Consider the following 25,654-nt stretch of genomic DNA (forward strand, 5'->3'; position numbering starts at 1 on the left):
TTCAGTTTTCCCTAAATTCACCTTCTAATTATGCAAACGTTTGCTTGGAGAAGTCGTTCCATGGCATGCATGAACAGTTCGTGCTAAGAAAAAAGGGAAGGCACGGTAAATGCATATGTCCTAAGTAAGAGGCTTGCTTAACCTGCCATTTGAAAAATATTATGGTAGTTTTAGGAAAGTCTCGAATAATTTTTTTGGGAAACGTCACCACGTTTGGAGATATCGAGGTGCAAGGTGTCTACATGTTTTTGTAGACGTGGTTGTGTAAGCGAAAGTAATGCGTGGAAGATTTTGAATTCGTGAGCGAGAGCCATGCAGAATTCATGCAAAAGAGTTCAGTATTTTTCAAAAAGAAGAAAATTTAGGCTTGTCACGAGTTGATCTCTCGCCTATTCATCTCCCTCGAGTGACATGCTAGGGAAGAATGACTGAAATTAAAATATGCAGTCTAACAATATGCCTTCAGTTTACAAAAAACAAAGCTTCAGTAGAAACCGACGAACGGATGTTTGTTTACTTTGAAAAATGATAAGATGGCCTCTTCACGAGTGAGTACGCAACTTCGTATATGAAATAAAATATTTTTCGGGAATAAAAGATTAGTCGAATACAGAGTATTTCTCAGCACAGGATCTCACCAGCTGATTTTCTATTGTGGGCAAATAAATAAAAAAAATAAAAAACCCTCTAATAACAGCACACTTCAATACATTTTGAAAGAAACCAAACAAGTGCAGATGCAATGAAACCAAATAAGGTATGTAGTGTTTATTCTATTTATAATGAGCGAGCTACCACTGGCGTAAACTCTATGGACAAAACACACAAAGCTAATTCAATACTAATGAAGAAAGGAGCTATTTACCTCTCTCGCAATACGAGAGAGGCAAATGGCTCCTTTTTGCATGTATCAATGAAAGAAAGTACACTAAAATGGATCAGAATTTCTGATTCACTCTGGCTGCAGTTAAGTGAATTTTGTTCTAAAACAAGACACTGCACTGAGGTTCCGTGAAACGAGTAACTTCTTTGTTATATTCGTTGAAGCAAGGTAAGAAAAAGACTTGCCTAACGAGAGGTATATCACAAAGGAGTGAAGGACTTTTAAAGGATTACTGATATCAAGTTCTAAATAAAAATTCCTATCAGGGCTTCAAAAGGATAAGAAAAGGTTCTTTCTGTAGGTTGTCTTACGGGGTTCCTTATACATCGTGTTTATAGAATTCACCTGGAGTTCTGCTCAGATTAAAACAGTAAAATGAACATCTTTGAAATCCTCGGTCTTGTCTGATCTAATCTGCTCTGCTCAACTCTACTCTTCTTTGCAATACGTTGCTATATTCTATCTACTCTGCCGACTCCTCTCTCCCCTTAATTCTCTCCTCTACTCTTCTCTGCCGACTCCACTACCTTACTCAGCTTTGCTCTGCTCTGCTCAGCTCTGCTCAGTTCTACTCTTCTCGTTTTGCTCTACTTCTCTACTCTATCTACTCTGCCGACTCCTCTCTCTTCTTAATTCTCCACTCTACTCTTCTCTGCCGGCTCTAGTTTACTCTGCTCCGCTGTGATCTACACTGTTCTGCTCTGCTCTACTTTGCTTGGCTCTATTCTACTCTACTCTATACGATTCTACTCTATACTACTCGCGATCCTTAATCAGCCAGTAACAACTCCCATGCTAGACTGGATACCATCAACCACAAACATATTTGCATGCTTGGCACTGCAGAAACTACAGGGCAAGGTACCGGGCACTGTCCCAAAACCAATGGCTCCACATCATCTTCATCATCAGAAGATTTACCTAGAATGAATAATATCCATTTTTTATTTACTACAAAAAGGAAGAGAAGACTACTTTGATACAATCCTGGATACTTGCACTACTTAGAATACTTTGTATTATTGTAATATTTTTTTTGAGTGCTTATTTATCTCCCTAGGTGGAGGATAGAGAGGGAGGCAAAATCACCATTTTGGCTGGAGTCAGTTTTCTCATAATACGGCTTGCCGGAAAAGAAACATTAGTCTTAACTTTTGAATCCTTGTATTGATTTTCAGGCAGAAATATCACACGTATAGTAGCAACACGAACAATCAAAATTTGGATTACTTGACGAATTGTAGTTGGGTCGAAAAGATTTGAATTGTAACAGTTTCATTAGACGTGAGAATTGCAAACAATTTTTTACTGCAATTTGAGTGTGCTTGTATTCGATTCAGAACTCATATTCGGGCGTTGTGAAACTTTTCGGGCAAGTACGAGGGCAACTCTAGCTTCTTGAGTTCTCTTCAAACCTACCAAGTCCATCGTAACTCGATGTTGCAAGCTAAGGCAAGCCATGAATTAATTGCTTTAGAACATTGTAAATGGAAATGACGAAGCGGAGTTACCTTTGCTCACGCCATGAGGGTGCACTTTTGAATTCACGTCTAGATATCCGGCTGCGTTAATAGCGCAGTTTTCTGCCAGCTATCTTAGGACATAACTTCGATAACGCTTTAATGAAAGTAAAAGGGTTAAGTCTGCATATGAGCCAAGTGGTCCATCAGGCCGGCGCTTATCTCATCAGCTTTCTGCAGCATGAGGCAACTAAGTATATTTCTACTCCCCCTGGATTTGTATGCTAGGCCATCCCAGGGCTATCCCCAGCATGAAATTCACCGCTACCCATTTGTACGCCTGGGTAGAGAGAGGCACTGCGAGGGGAAAGTGTCTTGTTCAAGAACACAACATAGTGTCCCACACAAAAATATGTAATCTCAAGGGTCAACCAGATTGAAGTGCAACGAAAGGGCCTCGCTCTGAGAGGACTGCCTCCTTGATCACGGTACCTGAGTGCGAGCACACTAATGACGAGGCCACCGGGCCTCCACAAAGTACTTACCATTTTCGTCCACATCCTCATATTCATAACCGAACTCAGAAGACTTCTTGAACATCTGCTGATGGGTGTACAATGGGAACAATGGCACAATGACGTCGTGCCTGTTATGGCCAATGGGTGCGTCCGAGACTGAAAGAACAGAGGCGTCTTTGTTGTGCTTGCGAAGCCACTTTTCATAGATGCGATCCACGAAAGAATGATGAAGAGGAAAAATTGGATCATTGGATGCTGAGGGTACATCTCCCATGGCTCCCCCGACGACGATGTGAACCTGGTTGTGCAAGGTGTGGACGTTGGGCAAACGATATCCAGTCTTGGTACTGGCGTAACCTTCAAGGATGTTTTTGAAATTGCAGCTCGACTCTTTGCTGTAAGGCGGTTGGTCGAAGGTTTCAAAGCGGAGAGCAAAATTGACTTCGTCTTTGCTTGGAAAAGTCATTGTGTATCCTTGGGTCTTGGCTTTATTTTCATTTTCCTTCTTCGTCGAACGTTCCAATCCGGGCTGCCGAATTGTAGGATCACACATTGTCAAGAGGTTATTGGTTTGTTCTGCGGTACAAATGACGTACCAATCTTTAAAATATTTGCCTTTCACTACGCCGTCTTCTTGTTGTGTCACGCCAAGTAAATTTTGGGAGCAAATGGTAGGATCACACTCATCTTTATTTGTGGTCCAATCCCAGAAAGGAAGGGAAAAATTATCATCACTTGCAATTTCCTGCAAGGTTCTTTCCCAGACAAGCATGTACAGTCGATGCCACGAAGGAAATCCCTGGCCGTCATGCGCAAAGTCAATGGCTGAATCTGTTTTGTTGTTTGGATGAATTGTGTCACGTGCTGCGTAATAATGCATCCACACGAACAGGTCATAGTTGGTGATGTTGTGAAACAAGGACGCGGGGTCTCCGCCAGCTTGCACGGTTCTGTTGATCTCTTCATAGGGAGTCGAAGTCACCACATAATCAGTTATAAAGTACTTGGACATGTTGATGTATCTCATGTAGCGATCCTTCTCCTCAGCTGACAATTTGGCAAAATTCTTCCTCGTCAGGGTCTTCTTTTGGGTGCAGTTGTTACCATAGTAACCAAACTCGCACTTGCTGCAGTCATAACCGGCGAAGTTTGATTGGCATTTACAGGTTTTGTGGTAGAGGGCATTTGGCCAGTCGTGACGCTCGTCTTGCAACTGGAATGTCTTGAAATGACTGTAGGTAAAATTCCATTCACGAATCATTAACTCCTGGCACGTGCCTCTGTTGCCATCGCTACCGCAAGGCGCACTGAAGCCCTTTGGGATCGGACAGCACTCTTTGCTCTTCAGGCTGTCGAGCGTTGCGCAAGCCCTAGGAAACTGGCCTTCTATCCAGGGTAAACTTACAGCAATAAAATAAAGCACAAGCCAAGTGAAAGTGACTCTGCGGCTCATCTTGAACTTCCTAAAGCAATAAAAGCGAAGATCTTTTATTTCCAAGCAAGTTGTAAATTAGCAGGAAACAAAAAAAGAGGCATACAACGAGCCTCTTTGTCAGGAAAACCGGAATATAATGCATGCCATGTGTACTTTGTGCGTACTAAAATATGCTGTAATCAATTAGCTTATTTAAATCCCTGCGGTAAATACTTTTTCTTGCGATTTCGACGAACTCAAGACAGAATAGAGGGTCTGTGGACAGGCTAAGGCAAAATACTTGACTAACGGATTGGATACTTGAGGATTCGTTTTGTTTGAACAGTTCATAATTAGTGATTGGCGCGTGAGCATTTCAATATATTAAAGTCCTCATACGAAGTTCTTACGAGATTGCACTACACGAAGTTCTCACAAGTTCGTTTTGATACTGTGAAGAGTCGTTGCAATGTAGTGCTGTGGGAAGAAAAAAAAATTAATAAAACGTCTCCGCTACTTATCATGAATACACGAGGAACGGTATACAATTCAACCCAAGCCCAGAATGGTCTGCTATCACTGAGGATTTCAGACTACGAGCAGGTCCGATGTTTTCTTAATCCGTCGAGCGTGACGTGAAAGAACGCGTGCCTCCCTTCCCCCACTGTCCCCCTACCCCTACCCCTTCCGGTAGGGGAGGCCGGTTTCGGTGAGTTGAATGTTCATCCTACTAGGGTCGAACCGGCTTCTACAACGTAACAAGTGGTTTTTAACACTTTATTCACTTTATTAAAACTTAACGGCAAATACTTTTGCAATCTCGACAAACTCAAGACAGAATAGAAAGCCAGTAACGCAGCTTGGTTACTTGAAGATTCGTTTTGTTTGGACATTTTACAACAAGTGATTGACGCGCGAGCCTTTCAGTATATTCGGCAAGTGAATGTACATTCAACTTTGACCAGTCCTCATTCGAAGTTCTGATAATTTCTTTTCGAAACGAAGAGTCGTTGTAATGCAGTAAACAAAAATTTATTAATACAAAGTCTCGAATTTTACTATACCGTATTTAGTGCTTGGCTACTTATCAGAATTCACGAGGAAAGGTGTGCAAATCAACTCAAGTATAGAAAGTTCTGCATAGACTGAGGATTTCAGACAACGAGTAGCTCCCATATTTTCTTGGTCCGTCGAGCGTGACGCGAAAGAACGTGTGCCCTCCGTCCCCCACTGTCCCCTCCCTCCACCACTTCCGGTAGTGGAGGCCGGTTTCGGTGAGTTGAATGTTTATCCTGTACTACGGTGAAACCGGCTACTATAGCGTAACAGGTGGTTTTTTTAACACTTAATTCACTTTATTAAAACTCAACGAAGGACACTTCGAAGGAAATTTTTTAGCGCGAATTTCACATCCCTACAAACTGCTGTAGTTGGCCGTTGCTATGCAAATATCTTATAGTCTCGTGAGGCAGCTTGAAGCGCGAGTGGGTGCATGTCTATGCAGAAAAAGCATCAACTTCCTTGTCCTTCGAGGACTGATCGCTACAAGCGAAGGAAAAGTACCGAAACAAGAAAGTATGAATGTAGAAGATTTGTTTTTGTTTCATTTCATCATGAATTTCCGAGAAAGCGCTTACCGCATGCATTACTTTGTTTATACCGCTTTTGGAGATTCTGTTACAAAACTGATATCCTCAGTTGCAATGTTAAAATTTCGGTTTCAGTTATCACCCTCGGCAGTTCTGACCCTGTTTTCATATTTTTGAAGAAACTCGTCGTCAACCTTCGGCGTTCCAATAACTGCATATGTAAAGACTTCGGTGAAGAGGTCGCGCGAAGGAGGCTAACAGCTAGAGATCAATTTGTACATCAAGCTGGCAACGAGAAAAGACTTCATTTAAAGAAACAAGAAATTGAAGTTTACCTTAGTCTCTTCAAAGTCGCCGGCCTTTTCGGAGTTGTTTTACAATTGTTTCACAAGGATAAGAGTCAAAACTTGAGGACTCTACGATCGTATGACGCGAATAACAACTAAACTAAAAGGCGTTGTTTGAGCGTTGGTTTTACGTGACGTCACTTAATCGCATCCTCTTTTTCCAAGAAAGAAGCCTATTTGATTACAAGGGATTTTGCAAACATTTTATGAAATGTCTGAGAGAGTTCACGAACAACATCTGGATATATTCCGCTGAAAGTAGTATTCGACTAAGAAAACGTTTGGATACTACTTGCTCGACTAAAAATTAGCATACTATTTGCACGTCTGTCTGGATTTTCTGTGTCACGGCTACTTCAACATTTAAACTATACACAATTATGAAAGGTCTAGATAGCAGCAGACATGTAAATATTTTAACGAAAACGACCAATTTTTTAAGTTTGCAAGACATGTTTCGACAGAGCTTCTGTCATCTTCAGTTGAATGAATGATTACAAAGCAAGTTGAATAATAAGTAGGCAAAAATGCTAATTAAGACAAATAGTAACAACAAGAACGTGAAAAGGTGTAAGTTAAAAGGATAATTTTAGATTTACATGGTGTAATTGCTGATTGAGGGAAGGTAGTTGAGAGCAATTGCGCTTTACGACAGCGCTCGATGGAGCGGTTTAGACAGAATCGAAATGACAAGTTCAGTAGAGTATGTCGGTAACATTATAAGGTTTGCGCTTCTAAGAAACAGTCAAAAATAATCCAGAAATACTGCCTTTCATTATTTATTAATCAGTAACCAAAACCTTATTATTAAGATGGGTAGCCCTATCAAAGAATGATTTCTAAGAAACAAGGGATGTTCTGTTTAATGTGTGTTATGCAATTTTCTTTTCTTTAACTAATTTCCCTCCATAGCAGACTAGCATATCAGAAAGTTCATGATCACCAACAAAAAAAACTGCTAAGGAATCTCCGATCGACGTCTTCCACCACAAAATTACTATCGTTTAATGTGCTGAAAGTTATGCTCCCAAAAACGATTAATTAATCCTGGCTATTCCGTGAGGCGGATTCTGTCGCTCATTAGGCCACGAAGAGGTTATCTCCAGCTTCAAGCTTCAATTCGGAGTACAGTCTGTGCAGCACGCGAAGGGAACTCGAGCGCAAGCGAGAGAAAAAGAATTCTCGCCCCGTTTAATACCTCTTCTCGTCTGTCACTTCGCTTTTCAATAACATATTCGAACTCTGCTCAATCAACGACGGTTTCGTGCTTTGCTGGCCACAATTATCTCAGCAGACCTTTCATGAAACACATCAGCGGGACAAAAGGTCGACGCGTTGGTAGAGTTTGTTTCTTTATTGGGCCCATTGAAGTTGTTGTCGTAAATGTCGACTCGTTATCGTGTTTTTGAAAGGCGAAAGGCGCACTGTTATATGAGACAGGTGTCTTCGAACAGGCCAGGGAAACAACACGAAATAATAATTACGAATTAGCCCATTTGCTCCTCTAGATTGCTGCAAGCTTCAACGTTTGTGCCTTGTTTAACAATTTAATTTTTCTCTTCCAGTTTTGTTGGCCGAAAAAAATACATACGCCGGGCTAAAGGACCTAGTTTACCTAACACCGAAAATATTCTAAACCGGCTGTAAATTCATTTTAATATTTGGACCAAAACTGACTAGAAATACAAAGAATGCGACATATCGTATATTGTATTTGTAAAATGGAAATGGAAGGTTTACAAACGGCGGCAAACTGCAACTCAAAATAAAAACATAGGCACGCAAGGCGTGCAACAGTTATTTTTTTGTGAATTAAAAGCCCCCGGAGGTAGCAGCACCCACTCTTAACAGTCATGATGAGGTTAATCCAACAAGTTTGTTTGGTTACAATGTACAGCGCAGGAAGAAAAAAATAGGATTTGTTTCACGGTAGGTTCAGCATACAAAACGTTCTTTAGTTCCTATTGTGTAATCGTCCATCGTCTGGGTGAGGGTAGTTCTGGAAAGAACTGTTGTTGGTGACTGGCGTCTCGACAACTTGAGCAGAAGACATCTTCAGAGTCAAGTGAATAGTTTGTCAGTAGATGGTGTTACAACTCTGCTCCGTTGTCTGAGAGAGTTCACGAAGAGCATCTGTATATATTCCGCTGAAAGTAGCATTCGACTAAAAAAACATTAGCATACTACTTGCTCGTCTGTCTGGAGTTTCTGTCTCACGGCTACTTCAACATTTGAAATCAACATAATTATGAATAACATAAGTTCAGAATTATTGCTGCATGCTTAAGCAAATATGGACAAGGTTGCTAGATCTTGCTAATGAGCTTTGAGATTTCGAGAAATTTCGTTTGTCTGCAGTGAAATCGGCGTTTGAGCCCGGGCGTTTGAGTTATAGAAATTGGGCTTTACAACCACTTCGCATTCTTGAAGCATGACAAGTTTAGTAGAGCATATCGACAACATTACAAGGTCAGAGAATGTCAGTTCTAAGAAGCAGTAAAAAATAACCTTTCATTATTTATTAATCAGGGACTAAAAACTTATTTTAAACATGTGTAGCCCTATCAAAGAATGAATTCTGGGAAACAAATGCAAAGGATGTTCTGTTTTTTTATTTTTTGTTATTTTGCAGTTTTGATCCAAAAATTAAAATGAATTTAATAGTTAAGAATTTTCGGTGTTATCTAAACTATTACAGGCTCTCAGCCAGGCCTAGGTTTTTAGGCAAACAAATTTAACAAATTGTTAAAAAGCACAAAAGTTGAAGCATGCAGAAAGAGCCCGTAGAGGACTAATAATTCTAATTCGTAATTACTCTTTCGTCTTGTTTCCCTGACCTGTTCGAAGACACCTTTCTCGTTATACTGCACCTTTCAACACGAGCCCTGAAACCCGTCGAAATTTACGACTAGTCTACAGCTAACGAACCTTGAAATAAAGAAACATTTACTCTGCCAACGTATCGACCTTTTTGACCCCGTTGAAGTGTAATATAAGTGTAATAATTACGCCAGCGAAACACGAAACTGTTGATTAGCCAAACTTCGTCGCACGCTTGTGCTCGAGTTCCCTTCGGGTGTTGTACAGACAGTACTCTTAGTTGAAGTTTGAAGCAGGAGGTAATGCAGGAATCGGGGATTATCAGAGCTCCTTGCTGCCCTAATGAGTGGCACCCGCCTTACAGAATAGCCAGAAGACCAACTCAGCTTCAGCATGAATCCGTTTGAGGAGCATGATTTTCAGAGGAATAAACGATAGCGATTTTGTTGTGGAAGACGTGTTGGTGATCTTGGTGATCTTGTTGGTGATCTTGGGAAAATAAAATATAACTGATAACAAGTACAACGAATGCAACCTGATATATTGTATTTGTAATATGGAAATAAGGGAAAGTTCACAAATGGCGCCAAAATACAACTGAAAATAAATTACCTACGATAGTTTAAATTGGATGGGTTCCTTCGATTCCTTAAAATTTGAGAAAAATATCAGATTGCCGGTCATTTAGTGATTTTAAAACCTTGACCGGCTGCCGGTCATTTAGCCACAGCGAATAAATTAAGCTATAGGCATTATTCTACAGTGGACAGATATACTGGAGAGCACGACAACATTTCAATGTCTTTTTCCACGCTTTTTCCGGCTCTGTTTAGGTCTAAATAAAGTAAAAATAAAAGAGTATTGGCGCCAGTGATCGATTAATAAAATTTGTCACTAAAGCCAAGTGAAACAAAGAATAAAAACAGGATTATGGAGCCCCTCCATGGCCCCGTGCATTTGAAGGGCAAAGCATCGAGCGTGATTAATTTGCACATCAAGGAGGCAGCGTGGCCGAGTGGTCTCGCAGTCTAGCGGTCCTGGTACCGGTTCGAGTCCCGCTCTGACCACTATCTCGGTAGCCCCGAGTTCAAATCCTCGGCCATGCCTCTAAGGACCTCTTAACAAGATCCCGGGTTGCTTTTTACCCCGGGTTGAATCACCGCGGCGGGTAACCCTTTTGCAGCCAAATGTTTATAAGCGTTTACATGAAAACAGTAGTCAAGCCGGGTCAGACTCTCTTGCCGGGTAACCCTTGACGAGACTCAGGTTGACCCGGCGAGAAGGGTTGAAATTTCTTCAATTCTTACATGTAAATAGTGGGAAAAAAGTTGACCCGGGTTGGTACTTTCAGTCAAATAACCATGTTGTTTCTTTTTTGTTTTTGTTTTTTTTTGGTTTGTACATCAGAACCTTCCGCCATTTCGTTATACTTTCTAGGTTTTTTGTTTGTCCTCTTTCTAGCCCATGTTCCAGTTTTTGGTCGGTAGAAAGGCTGGCCCGGGTCAGGCTCGAAGCAAACCACACGCTATTGCAGACTGACAACCCGGATTGGTGTAAAGTGCTTATATTTAGCACTCTCTGCGGTGATTCAACCCGGGGTCGTGAAAAGAGGGCCTAAATTGCCAACTGGTTTGCCTCCGGCCAGTTGGGATTCTTAACAATGTTCAATTTGAATGATTTGTTTCAGTTGCTTGCTCAGCCCCAATAGCACTTGTGCTGTGAACACTGCCGAGGGTAAATAAAGGTTATATATATATATGCTGGCAACGAGAAAAGACCACCAAACACCAAATTGAAATTTACCTTTATCTCTTCAAAGTCGCCGGCCTTTTCAGAGTTGTTTCACAAGGATAAGAGCCAAACCTTGAGGACTCTAGCCGGCCTTACACTCTGCGGTTGTGTGAAGCGAATAACAGCTAAACTAAAAAGCGTTGTTTACGCGTTGTATTCACGTGACGTCACTTAATCGCATCCTCTTTTTCCAAGAAAGAAGCCTATTTGAATACAAGGGATTTTGCGATCATTTTATGAAATGTCTGAAAGAGTTCACGAACAACATCTGTGTCACGGCTACTGAATAATTTAACTTCAAAATTGTTGCTGCATGCTTAAGCAAATATGGACAAGGTTGCAGAGATCAATATTAGGGCCTAAATTTTTCTTCAGGCTTTAATTTCATAACTGCGATGATCAATCATATCTTCAAGGTTGCTAGATCTTGCTAATGAGCTTTGAAATTTCAAGAAATTTCTTTTGTTTACAGTAAAATCGACGTTTGAATTTAAGGAATTGGGCTTTGCGACGGCTGCTCGATGGAGCGGTTTAGACAGAATCGAAATGACAAGCTCGAGTAGAACGTATCGGTAACATTACCAGGTTAGTGCTTATAAGAAACAGTGAAAAAATAATCCAGAAAAACCGCCTTTCATTTTTTATTAATCAGTAACTAAAACCTTGTTATAAAGATGGGTAGCCCTATCAAAGAATGATTTCTGAGAAGCAAGGGATGCTCTGCTTATTATGTGTTTTGCAATTCTGGTCCAAATATTAAAATGAATTTATAGTTTGGGGCCTGTTTACAAGGAGGGAGGGTTACCCTAGCAAGCGGGTTAACCCTAGCTGCAGGGCAAAAGATAGCCCGGGTTTACAAGCAAAATTCCACAGGAATGGTAACCCTAAACCCGGGACAACTTAATGCGCGGTCACACTCAAAGGGTCTGGAAACAATTAGAAAGTTAACCCGGGTAGGCGGGTTAATCCTACCTGGAGTGTTTACAACGGAAAAATTAACCCGCCTGCTAGCTATGGTAACCCTAGCACGCAGATAGGGTAAACCACCTATCCGGTAACACTAGCTGCCTTGTAAACACGACAAACAGAAAAAAGAGGAAATGTGTGAGTGCTAGGGTAACCCGCTTGCTCGAGGTACCACGCTTGCTAGGGTAACCCGCTTGCTAGGGTAACCCTCTCTCCTTGTAAACAGACCGTTAGAACATTGTCGGTGTTATGTAAAATAGGTCGTTTAGCCCGGCGTATGTATTTTTTTTCGGCCAACAAAACTGGAAGAGAAAAATTCAGTTGTTAAAAAAGGCCCAAAAGTTGAAGCTTGCAGAAATTTAGAGGAGCATATAGGCCAATTCGTGATTATTATTTTGTCTTGTATCGCTGACCTGTTCGAAGACACCTTTCTCATATAATACTGCGCCTTTGGCCTTTCAGAAACACGATAACGATTGCGTTTCTTACAGCCGTGTCAGCCATGAATCACGTTGACATTTACGACTACAACTTCAATGGGCCCAATAAAGAAACATACTCTACCAACGCGTTGAATAGGTCTGCTGAGATAATTGTCGCCAGCGAAACACGAAACCGTCGTTGATTGAGCAGAGTTCGCTTATGCTATTGAAAAGCGAAGTAACAGTACTGCAGTAATTTGGCCAAAGCTTTGATTTTGTCTGTTCTGTTGTTGCTGTTTTGTGTCGTAAACTGAATAGTTATTCGTTTATATGTTTTCGTAGCCTGCGTAACAAGCGTTTCCGTGAGGTTTGGAAGCAAAGAAAGACCAAGGAACGGGTTTTTCGGTGTTTTGTCTGCGCGGAAAATGGGGCGAGAGCCAAAAAAAAAGAAAGAGGGGGGTGGGAGAGAGGAAGGAAGGAAACGCTTGCAGACAAACCCCTGGATTTTGAAAACCTCCGTTCGCCAGCGAATGGAGCTCGCGATTGGCTGGGCTAGTCCAATATTATTGACATGTGTCGATCAAAGGTATTTTAATACCTTTGAGTGCCTGAAAAAAGGGGAAGACGCGTTCGAAGCTTGTTTACAAAACGCTTTAACTTTTCTCGCTGAACGAGGATTTAGTCGTCAGCTTCGACAGTACAGTAGAAATCATGTAGTGCAATGCCGACGCTTTGGTTTTTCGAAGCCTGCACATTATTGCAGAAGCAAGCGCGACACAATTTGCAGCTGTTCCTTTAATTTTAACATCACTTCAGTGTAAAATGGGGTTGACTAGCCTACACGACTTCTACGGTTCGTGACATTTGTACATTTGCCGTTCTCTGTTCGGTCACTCGACCTTTCTTGTCGCTTCACTCGTGTTCATGAAGGGCACTTCATGTTGTGTAACAAGGAGGAATTTTAAGTGAATTTGAGCCGTCAGATCATGCTATGGCAAATTTTTTTTTTTTTTTTTTTTTTTAGGTCATAGGTCTCCATGTTAGCTGCGTGTCGACTCGTTGAGTTTGACACCTCTGTAATTTGCCATGTGTTTTTGCATTTTTTTAGGCTCATTTCTATTGCAAGATATGCTTTTATGAGTCTCTATGAATTTGCTTTTGAGGGACAAAATATGAAATTTACCGTGACATGTTGCTTACTTGCATTCTATATTGTGACGCCGGGCCCGGCTGTGATTAGAACTGTTTGCAAGCACAGTAGATAGATCCGAGTGATAAAAGTGTTGACCAGCCTGCACGACTCCTGCCGTTCGCGGATGAATAAGTTATAAAGCCTTCATAGTTTAGCTTTAACTAGGATGTCTTTGAGGGACTTTCCCTTGCGATACGAGATGATGGGGGCCTCCTTAAAGATTTCTCTCAGTAGCGGGTGATTATCTATAAGGTGCCATTTCCCCAGTAGTGTGTCTTTTAGGTTAGGCAACGCCGGGTGGTATTGCGTGACAAAGGGCAGTATTTTCTTTTGTGCGGTTTTGTCTTTCTGTGCTAGTGACATTTTTCTATCAGAGAACTTAATCTCTGAAAGGTGTTTTTCTACAATTCTAGCTGGGTAACCTCTATTCTGCAGGCGTGTTTTGAAATTACTCATGTTTTCCTCAAAAGTAAGTTGAGAGGAATTTGTTCTCAGAAGCCTTAACGCTTCTCCTTTGATAAAGCCTTTCGTGACGCCTGGTGGGTGACACGAATAGAAATTCGTGTATTGAAAGGTCTCTGTAGGTTTGAAATGAGTTCGCACGTCAAGAATAGATTCCTTATTGAATCTGTCACCTTTGTACACTTTCGTGTCCAAGAATGTAGTTTCAGTTTCTGAGATTTCAGCCGTGAATTTTACCGTTGGGTGAAAACTGTTTGCCTTTAGAAGGAAGTCTTCTATTTTGTCCCTACTTGTGTTCCACATGGATATGATGTCATCGATGTATCTTTTCCAAAAAATGGGTTTTGTGTAGCTCTGTCTGGGTATTTCTTTTTCTATTTTGGCTATAAATATGTTAGCAAAAGCTACGGCCATTTTCGTTCCCATGGCTGTTCCATGAGTTTGGAGGTAATCTTTTCCATTGAATTGGAACGAGTTTTCTTGTAGAATCAGACTTAGCATTTCTCTTAAATACCTGATAGGAATTGGAGGATTCTCCTGGTAAAATTCTTCGTATGCTTCGCATACAGTGGTAATGCCCTCCTCCTGACGGCTCAAATTCACTTAAAATTCCTCCTTGTTACACAACATGAAGTGCCCTTCATGAACACGAGTGAAGCGACAAGAAAGGTCGAGTGACCGAACAGAGAACGGCAAATGTACAAATGTCACGAGCCGTAGAAGTCGTGTAGGCTAGTCAACCCCATTTTACACTGATATGATTATTATGGACGTGCCCCGTTCTACATCGTGCAAGACATAGCAGCACTCAACTAACGTCAAGGAGCTTAAAGCAAAAAATACGCACTCAGTGTATAGCATCAACCCCATTTTAAAGAGGGGGTTTGCAAAAGAACATGTGCGTTAAATCAAAATAGCTCCAAATTGCAGATCAACCATCGAGTGCCTAGAAATCTAGAAAAAATGCCGTCAAAGAAACACACAATAACGAGGTCAAGCTTCAAAAAAGTAAGGATCGAAAAGTACATTACGCCATTGGCTAGCTGTCATAGCCAATAGAAACCAGACATGTTCTATCCGTCACAAGGGTACACACCACGAGAAGTTTGTGCCAAGCCGCAGAATGTCTTGCATTCTCACAGAGGTACGAGTTGCGCTAGCAACTTCAGATGTACAGAATATTTTAGAAATACCGGCAACTGATGAGATCCACATGGAGGATCGAAACCATGGTCTTGCCTGAACTAAGCCGAACAATGGCATATAAAACACGCAAAACAGTCAACAGGACTTGCGCGTAAACAGCTACATTTGAATCATGTGGTGCCAGAACAACCAAAGGAGGAATAAACCTATACATCGAGCAAGAGAAACATAAGCTCGAGCAGATAGCTGCAAGAAACATAAGAATGTCACTAGACAAACGTATAGCTTTCTCAAAGTAAAGCTACGGCGTCTCCGAAGGAAATCGTACGAGAACAAATATGATATCCGTGATAAGGATCTACCTACTGTGCTTGCAAACAGTTCTAATCACAGCCGGGCCCGGCGTCACAATATAGAATGCAAGTAAGTAACATGTCACGGTAAATTTCATATTTTGTCCCTCAAAAGCAAATTCATAGAGACTCATAAAAGCATATCTTGCAATAGAAATGAGCCTAAAAAATGCAAAAACACATGGCAAATTACAGAGGTGTCAAACTCAACGAGTCGACACGCAGCTAGCATGGAGACCTATGACCTAAAAAAAAAAAAAAAAAAATGCCATAGCATGATCTGACGGCTCAAATTCACTTAAAATTCCTCCTTGTTACACAACATGAAGTGCCCTTCATGAACACGAGTGAAGCGACAAGAAAGGTCGAGTGACCGAACAGAGAACGGCAAATGTACAAATGTCACGAACCGTAGAAGTCGTGTAGGCTAGTCAACCCCATTTTACACTGAAGGCAGAAGATTTTATTGGTTAATTTATGACAGCCGATGACAGCACGAAATCTCAGTGTACGCACTCAAGCATGAAAGGCCAAGTGGGCGGTTTTCAAAATCCAGGGGTTTGTCTGCAAGCGTTTCCTTCCTTCCTTCCCCTCCCCCTCCCCCCTCTTTTACTCGCTCCATTTTTCACACTGCTCCCGAACCCCACAGAAACGCTTGCTACGCAGGCTAATGTTTTCGTTGATACCTTTTCTCTCACCCTGAAATTCTGTACGAGGTCGTACCCCGGGGTAGGAAAAGTTGTCAAATGCCCTTTTAAAAATGCCCAAGGCGATGAAGGGGCTCTATTATCTTGTTTGTATTGTTTGTTTACATGGCTTTACTGACAAATTTTATTAATCGATCACTGGCGCCAATACTCTTGTATTTTTTTACCTCTCCAGTACAATGTTCCGGTCATTTGAAACATGATTAGGTTAGCATGACAAATATGTGGGGGACGTAAACTGACGTCACGTAAACTTGTCAGTTATCAGAAACTACATTGTACGTGTCTGTCTTTTGTTCATCATGAAAACGCAGTAGAAACATTAATTCCTGGCTAGAGAAGTTAACCAACAACACGTTTTGAAGATTTTTGTTCCTCATTTGAGTCAGCCTGAGTCACATATAATCTGCATCGCTGTATCACAGAGTAAGAGAGCAGGAGGACAAAACAATGCTAAAGGTAAATCAAATCATATGGAACGCCAGAACTGTCTTATGATACTTTTTTTTTATTATATTGGGTGGTTATGTCATTATATTTAGTACTTTTGTTATTATATTCGGTGATTAACTCATTATACTCGGTGCTTATGTCTTTATATGCGGTGCTGTCTTCATTATATTCGGTGCTTACTCCATTATATTCGGTGCTTCCCTCGTTATATTCGGTGCTTTCTTCGTTATATTAGGTGCTTTTTTCATTATATTCGGTGCTGTTTTTATTATATTCGGTGCTTTCTTCGTTATATTCGGTTCTAATTTTGTTTGGTTTTTTCTTCATTATTACAGGGGCTAACACTATTATATTCAGTGCTCTCTTCCTTATATTCGGTGCAAAGGCCATTATATTCGGTACTTCCTTGTTCGGTGACTACTTCATTATATTCGGTGCTTACTTCATAGACTACGAGTAGTCCCTCTTTCGCTTAGTCCGTCGTGCGTGACGCGAAAGAAAACCGCGAGAAAAAAATGGCCGCGCGAAATCCTGGAGGCGAGGAGCACGCGAAAGGAGGGACTACCGCCTAAGCCCAAGAGTTTGAATTATGCGTTGCTCTCACAACGCAAAAATATGATTGGCTTATGTTAGGAGCGTTGACAACGTGTTGTCAACATTCGAGATACCTGTGACGTCTTGCAGGAATGTTTTGGAACCGAAGCAAATCGAAGCGTTGGAATCGCGCTTCGCAAGCCGTGATGTTCTTGCGAATCTGCCAACAGGCGCTTTGGAAAGATTTAAATTTATCCAGTGTTTTGTTTGGCAAAGCTTTCTGCCTCCACCCCGACTGCGAGCGTGTTAGTGATTTCGCCGCTCAACAGCATCGTCTAAGTCAGCGAATATAAATTCACTGAGCTTGGCCTTTCTGCCGTCCATTTGAAAGATTGAACCGGACTCTCACTTGACACCGGACATTCACCTGAAATTTTCCGCTGCTATCGGCAAACATTTCACCGCAGTTGGATGATCTCCTATGTATAACGTAATATGTATAATGTAAATTCTCGGTTGAAAGTCTATTGAAATTTTCGCAATAACTTTTAGACGCAGCGAAAATCGTTACAAGAGGCCTCATTCGCCGTCTTCTTTTTAAAACTTCTTCGACAGTTTCGCTGAACGAACACTGAACGAAGATATACTTCTCACGGCATATGTTTTTGCCTGGCTACTTGAAGAGTAGAGTAGAGCAGTTTTATTCAGATCTCCCGGGGCTATTGATAACAGGCGATAATAAGAGGACGTCAAGATGAGAAATCCTACACCGAAAAATCACTCGGCCGTGAAAGTGCAAACTCTTGGGCTTAGGCGGTAGTCCCTCCTTTCGCGCGCTCCTAGCCCCCAGGATTTCGCGCGGCCATTTTTTTCTCGCGAATTTCTTTCGCGTCACGCACGACGGACTAAGCGAAAGAGGGACTACTCGTAGTCTACTTACTTCATTTCATTCGGTGCTTTCTTCGATATGATCGTCACCAGTCTTCGCAAGGGGCCGTACAATTTGGACGTAGTCTAGGGAAAGCCGGGAAAAACGGGTGTCACGAAAACTCAGACCCCGAAAACTCAGACCCCTCGAAATTAAAAACTCAATTGTTATCACCTGAATTGCTCTATGGCCACAATGGGGCGAGATGTTTATCTTCTCCGGTTTATGTTGTCGCATCGATCAAACAGTAGCCTGCGTAGTAAGCGTATAAAGGGGAGGGGGTGGGGGAGGCGGAAGAGAATTCCCCTCTCCCCCACTCCTCCGTTTTTTTTCCCCCAAACAGTGAAGAACAAATATTTAACTTCCCAGGTTTATCGCTGTCGCGTCGGTCAAACAGTGAAGAACTAACAAGGTTTACAACAGCAGCCGACACTGTTTTTCAAAACAGACCTTTTTTTATGCAATCGTATGCAGCAAAAAATGTGTTGTTCTCTGAAACATACTCGTTTGATCGCAATCTGCTCTTTGACTTTATCTGCGTTGCGTGACTGTCGGCACGCAACCCCCAGAAATTAACAAAACTTGAAAAAAAAAAAAAAAAAAAAAAAAAAAGAAAGAAAGAAAAAAAGAAAAAAAGAGTACATAGCGATAGCCATGTTTGCGTTCCAACTTATAACGGGAATAGTGAACATTTCTTACAAGAAACAGTAAGTTTCAAACCAAACACTTCCCGCGAATTTTTCATTTTCGTTCACTCAAATTTCGAGACCAGACAAGGCGGTTCAATCGGTTCGACCTTTACGTGTTTTTCACGTGTTGACCTCTTACGTGCCGACAGTCACGCAACGCACATAAAGTCAAAAAGCAGATTGCGATCAAACGAGTATGTTTCAGAGAACAACACATTTTTTTGCTGCATACGATTGCATAAAAAAGGTCTGTTTTGAAAAACAGTGTCGGCTGTTGTTCTAAACCTTGTTAGCTCTTCACTGTTTGACCGACGCGACAGCGATAAACCTGGGAAGTTAAATATTTGTTTTTCACTGTTCGATCGACGCGACAACATAAACCGGAAAAGATAAACATCTCGCCCCATTGTAGCCATAGAGCAATTCAGGTGATACCAATTGAGTTTTTAATTTCGAGGGGTCTGAGTTTTCGGAGTCTGAGGTTTCGGCGTCTGAGTTTTCGTGACACCCGTTTTTCCCGGCTTTCCCTAGACTACCTCCAAATTGTACGGCCCCTTGCGAAGACTGGTGACGATCATATCGAAGAAAGCACCGAATGAAATGAAGTAAGCACCGAATATAATGAAGTAGTCACCGAACAAGGAAGTACCGAATATAATGGCCTTTGCACCGAATATAAGGAAGAGAGCACTGAATATAATAGTGTTAGCCCCTGTGATAATGAAGAAAACACCAAACAAAATTAGAACCGAATATAACGAAGAACGCACCGAATATAATAAAAACAGCACCGAATATAATGAAAAAAGCACCTAATATAACGAAGAAAGCACCGAATATAACGAGGGAAGCACCGGATATAATGGAATAAGTAACGAATATAATGAAGTAATCACCGAACAAGGAAGTACCGAATATAATGGCCTTTGCACCGAATATAAGGAAGAGAGCACTGAATATATATATTGTTAGCCCCTGTAATAATGAAGAAAACACCAAACAAAATTAGAACCGAACATAACGAAGAACGCACCGAATATAATAAAAACAGCACCGAATATAATAAAAACAGCACCGAATATAATGAAAAAAGCACCTAATATAACGAAGAAAGCACCGAATATAATGAGGGAAGCACCGAATATAATGGAATAAGCACCGAATATAATGAAGTAGTCACCGAACAAGGAAGTACCGAATATAATGGCCTTTGCACCGAATATAAGGAAGAGAGCACTGAATATATATATTGTTAGCCCCTGTAATAATGAAGAAAACACCAAACAAAATTAGAACCGAATATAACGAAGAAAGCACCGAATATAAGAAAAACAGCACCGAATATAATGAAAAAAGCACCTAATATAACGAAGAAAGCACCGAATATAACGAGGGAAGCACCGAATATAATGGAATAAGCACCGAATATAATGAAGACAGCACCGCATATAAACACATAAGCACCGAGTATAATGGAATAAGCACCGAGTATAATGAGTTAATCACCGAATATAATAACATAAGTACTAAATATAATGACATAACCACCCAATATAATTAAAAAAGTATCATAAGACAGTTCTGGCGTTCCATAAAATCACGTTCACCTTTTGATGGGGCTGTGCTGTACGCACCATACTAGGAAAGCGTATTACCCCCGATGAGGGCACAATAGCGACAGCCGGCCCGACGAACCTGCGATCAAGCGCCTGTCGTAGGTTACAGCCAACACTCTGCCTGTTAACAGGCTGCGGCTGGAAGGAACTGGCTGGGAGTGAAGTGGTCAAGGGGAATTTATACTCTTTCTTTCCGCTTTCTCTTCGCCCCATCGACTAGAGAGCCTGTTCACAGGCTACCGAACACCCGGCCGACATCTATCTAATTAGGAGGTTTGTGTCAGGGAGGCAAAGTGTTAGAGTTAGAGTAAGGCAAGGGGTATTTATGGTTAGCTTTGGTTTAGATTTAGGGTTTCACATTTTTTAAATAATTGCACGACACAGGTGTACAGTCGATTCAAAATTCTAAGACATCTTGTTGAAAGGCTCTGCTGATAAATTCTTTATGTGCGTGCCAATGAGTTTTTTAATAATCATGGTACATATTATATAATTTGGCAGATGAATTATCAAGATAATTCAACAACGGCCTTGTTGTCCAATTCACGTACACGCGGAAATTTGTTATCCAGTTGTTGAGAAAAGTGTCAGAAACGACAAGCTTGCAACGGTGACCACTTTAGATTCCTATTGCAACTCTGGTAATTCTATAGGCGCTAATTGCAATAGACAATTTTTTTTCTATAAGAATATACTTTATAAGAATATCCAGGCTACTTTTTCTAGTTGAGTACACAGGAAGTTATGTCAGCAACGGCAAAATTCTCCCTCTGTATGATATACTGAGACCACCAATTTCGCAGTTGTTGAAATTTCATTAATAACAGCGAAAAGTCTCCCTCTGTATATGTATCTGAACTGCAAATTTCGCGCTGTGTAAGTCCATCAACGGCGAAAAGTTTCTCTCTATATTCTCCGACCTGTTTCCTCTAGGAACATGCACAACAGAGTTTTTCTGGGAGTTTGGACAAGATTACATTGGGAACATATTGTATATCTATCTGATGTAGTACAGATCTAGTAACTGTAAGGATTTGAACAACAAAACATCCACAAGAAATACATGCAGGATATCACTTGAATATTCTGCGTAAAAAGTGCAGTGTCTGATTTCGGGACTCGCTGTGGGAGAATAAAACTTGAGTCGACAAGATTTCTGCGTTGCTTGTGCTGCTCATTAGTTTTCAGATTAAAAGACCAAAAATATAAAACGGAAAGTTAAAGGTAGTTGACCTTACATTCTCACAGCTTTGATTTTTTGAAATACTGTATACCATGTGAATTAAAAAAATAAGATAGAATATAAGAACGTTCAGCCTCAGCTCCAAAATTAGACGATCTTATAAAAAAACAGAATGTATCACGATTCGGGTCGTTAATGTCATTGTCAAAGTTGTTGTGTAAGAGTTGAGTTTAAAATGGATTGCGTTCCAGTATGCGCGAAGTATCTAAATGTACTAATCATCAGTGGATAACTTCGCACAGATCGAGTCAGACTGCACGTACGCTGAGAAATGATTTTAGTTCTTTTATGAAGGGTATTTCATATACTAAGTTATTAACGTTCGCTTTATAACTGTCTTTTGGAAATTATCAGTCAAAGAAATCTTGATCCGAAAGCCTCGATGCCACGCTAGAATTTTGCTATATCGAACACTGGCTTTTGAAACCTTTTTAGCACTGACCAAAGCCGGACCGCGGTCTGAGGGCACAGAAACACCCATAGTTTACCCCCCAGGGAATCTCAATGTCAGATTAGAGATTTGTGAGTGAATTAGCCAAGCAAATACTCCATTATGGTTTAAAAACTCCTGACTCTACAGTAAAATGGATTGCGTTCCAGTATGCGCGAAGTATGTAAATGTATTAATCATCAGTGGACAACTTCGCACAGATCGAGTCAGACTGCACGTACGCTGAGAAATGGTTTTAGTTCTTTTATGAATGGCATTTCATATACTAAGTTATTAACGTTCCCTTTATAACTGTCTTTTGGAAATTATCAGTCAAAGAAATCTTGATCCGAAAGCCTCGATGCCGCGCTAGAATTTTGCTATATCGAACACTGGCTTTTGAAACCTTTTTTTTTTTTTTTTTTATGATACCGCCTGGTTTAACGGGAATAGTGAATATTTCTTGCAGGAAACAGTAAGTTTCAAACCAAACACTTCTATTTTTTTTTTTTTTTTTGTGCAGAGAGAGTTAATCCCTAAATTTAATCTTATTCGCAAAATAATCCCTGTCAAGTTTTTGTTAGATACCCGGTTTTTCCGCGGATAATGTTGTCACGTGCGTTGCTTGGATGTTTTCGCAGATGATGAAAATGTCTGCAAAGAAGCTTAGCTCTAGCAGATCGCAGAGGTTTCTCGATTGCAAGGTTATGACGTGAGCTCTGATTGGTTCATTGCTTATTTTGGTGGGCTATGACTGTTCAGATACCATTATTGTAATTTTGGTTTGGCAAATGATGGGAATGAAGAGAAAAGCAATTATTTTACAACAATTACTAAATTAAGGTCGTATTCCCGTTTTGCTTTTTTAGATGAGAAACATGAGCAGTGTTCTTGTTGGATACATCATATTGGTGACAGCTTCCGTCATGATTCTTGTCGAGGGCCAGTTCCCCAAAGCATGTGTTAATATGGAAAGCCTTAAGAGGAGAGAATGTTGTCCAGTTCCCCCCGGTTTTAAAGAGCCGTGTGGTGAGGACGGAAGCAGAGGGGACTGTGGAGAAATAATTGTTCGGAAATGGAGTGCTACGTACGACCACTTTAACACAAAACACGTACTGGACGATCGCCATAATTGGCCAAGAGGGGTTTTTGAAAGAAGTTGTAAATGTAGGGCTAACTACGCTGGTTATGACTGCTCCAAATGCAAGTACGGTTACCATGGCAAAGAATGCAACCAGCGCAAAGTTCTGGTACGTAAAAATTTCGCCAACTTGTCGCCTGAAGAGCAGGACAAGTACATGATGTACATAAACATGTCCAGATTTGTAGAGAGCGATTATTTGCTGACAACGGCGTTCTACCAGGACATAAAGGAGACCATGAACAATGGAAGCGATCCAATCCTTTTGTTCACAACTACACGACAAACAGAAACACGGTCTTGCCTGATAGAACGCAGATGCCTTTCATGGATTTCGCTCATCAAGGCCAAGGCTTCCTCACCTGGCATCGATTGTACTTGCTCGCCTGGGAAAGAGCTTTGCAGGATCTGTCTGGCGACGAAGATTATGCAATACCATTTTGGGATTGGACGGCTAGTGAAAAATGTGAAATTTGCTCTGACAAGTTACTGGGTAATGTATCTTCAAGCGGCGATGTTGTAGGCAAATATTTTGGGAACTGGTTAACAATATGTTACCCCTCGGGATCGATTGTCACAGACAGTACGAAACTCTGCGATCCTCGTGTCAAAACCGGCAAGTTGAAACGCTCTCCTGTTCAAAGACGACACGCCAACGGGTTCAACGTGGCATTTCCTACCAGGAGAGAAGTTTCGTTCGCTCTGCGCTTTGAAACGTACGACCTCCCACCTTTTAGCAGAGAGTCAAGCTGCAGTTTCAGAAACCTTCTTGAAGGCTACGCCAACACCACCAGCGGATATCGTTTAGCGCCCGGGTTTTCTGCTGTACACAACATAGTTCACCTTGCGTTAGGAGGCGCAATGGCTTCAGTCCAGGCAGCTTCCAATGACCCAATCTTTCTTCTACACCATTGCTTCGTTGATCAAATCTTTGAAAAGTGGCTTCGAAAGTTCGAGAAGGACGCGTCTGCTCTCTCCGCTACGGAAGCTCCCATTGGTCACAGCAGAGGTGATGTCATCGTGCCCATGTTTCCAGTGTACACTCATGAAGAACTATTCTCAGAATCTTTCTCATTTGGCTATGACTTTGAGGGAGTCGACAAGGACGGTATGTGAATCGTTGCTTTCTGACAATTAGACTGCTCTCTCTTTATCTTTGCGGGCAATTCATGCCCCGTCCAATCAAAATATCAAAGTCCTGGCATAGAAAACAAAGAGCAACCTTATCATTTAATATAACGCAATGGCGATAATCGCGAGGTTGCTCGAGGATGGTAATAAATGCTTTCCTAGCTGCTGCTCGGCTTTTTCCTAGGCTTTGACTGTCAATTAATTCTTTGAAAAAATAGGGAACTGGCTGCAGCGAAAATTACCAAGGCATATAGGACGTAGGCAAGGTTGTTGAGGCTTCAATGCAGATATGTGTGGTGCACTATTGTATTAAAGTTAACAATTATTGATTATGTTTAAAAGTGCATTATCGAATTATGATGCACTAGGGAGGAGAGCACGAAGGAAACACATCTAGCTTCTTGAGTGCACTCCAAACTCCCCAAGTGAATATAATTCTATAATACACAAAGGCATGAACCAGCTGCTTTATAACATCGCCAAGAAAAATGATTTCTCTCGCTTAGTGAAGCTAACTTTGCATCATTAGATTACGATGCACTCTGACGTACCCGTATTTGATAGCCCGGCTTTGCTGGCTATGTTATGATGTAACTATGAACTAAACTCGTTTATTTAATTTTAGGAAAATCCCCTGGCGACGAGGCAATGGAAGGTTCCTCTTTAGGGCGATGTCCAGATTCAACGGTAGCTGACCGTGCGTCGGCCGAAGACTGCATTGAGTGGAAAATCGCTGTGGGAATTTTAGCGGGGGTAGTCTTTGCCTTGTCTATTACAAGTACAATAGTAATTGTTCGTCGTTACAAAAGGAAAACCGTAGTCTTTGCGGAGCGCGACACTGCTTCCTCGACTAAGTGTGTAAGCAAGATATAACTGATGTTAAGAGTCGATTTTGCGGAGTGTGCATCCAATTTGATAACCTTTTTTAAGGAATCTTAAAACCGCGCAATGAAATTTGTAGTAAATTAACTCGAATCGATAAAAAACAGTTCTGTGAAGTAGCATTAGCCAAATAACAGCAACACAATTACTCTTTTTACTGGCAAAACCAGAAGAAGCATCTGCTTGCACTTTCCCTTTGTGAAATGTTAATCGTGAGAACTGTTTAAAATCTATTTTTCTCATCATAAAGTGACCGTAACTTAAATGTCACGGAGTCAAATATTTTCACAGATTTTGCACCAAAAGTCTTATTCAAACCTCTTGACCGTATTCTATATTCCTCTGAAAATGCTAATTGATTCCAAAAATCATTTTGCTTTTCTAGTTGACGAATTTCCCAAGCTTAAGCCCCCGGGGGGAAGAGTACGTCCTCCCCTCCACGGGGAGGCTCCACCAGAAAAGCGCACCTTTCTCGAACTTATGGTATATATTAAAAAGGTAGCCATTTTGTAAATTGAAGTTTTTGAAAGGGTAGGG

The 25,654-nt window shown here is 41.2% G+C and overlaps 2 protein-coding genes across 2 annotated transcripts; one reads left to right on the forward strand and one right to left on the reverse strand.

Annotated features, from left to right (window-relative positions):
* Positions 1 to 996: 996 nt before the first annotated feature.
* On the reverse strand, positions 997 to 10,936 carry LOC145485135 (tyrosinase-like). Its single transcript, XM_081463822.1, has 3 exons — positions 6,200 to 10,936; positions 2,889 to 4,324; positions 997 to 1,804 (listed from the first exon to the last, which is right to left on the reverse strand). The coding sequence occupies exons 2-3, from the start codon at positions 4,312 to 4,314 to the stop codon at positions 1,653 to 1,655; spliced, it is 1,578 nt and encodes a 525-aa protein (XP_081319948.1). The 5' UTR covers positions 4,315 to 4,324; positions 6,200 to 10,936; the 3' UTR covers positions 997 to 1,652.
* A 5,491-nt stretch (positions 10,937 to 16,427) lies between these two features.
* Positions 16,428 to 24,220, forward strand: LOC145485146 (tyrosinase-like). The gene is given in 3 exon segments (XM_081463839.1): positions 16,428 to 16,529; positions 22,833 to 23,376; positions 23,379 to 24,220. Coding segments are annotated over 3 exon segments (1,395 nt in total). The 5' UTR covers positions 16,428 to 16,520.
* The last annotated feature ends 1,434 nt before the right edge of the window (positions 24,221 to 25,654 follow it).

The sequence above is a fragment of the Orbicella franksi genome, chromosome 4 (assembly GCF_964199315.1).
Source record: "Orbicella franksi chromosome 4, jaOrbFran1.1, whole genome shotgun sequence".
Lineage (NCBI taxonomy): Eukaryota > Metazoa > Cnidaria > Anthozoa > Scleractinia > Merulinidae > Orbicella > Orbicella franksi.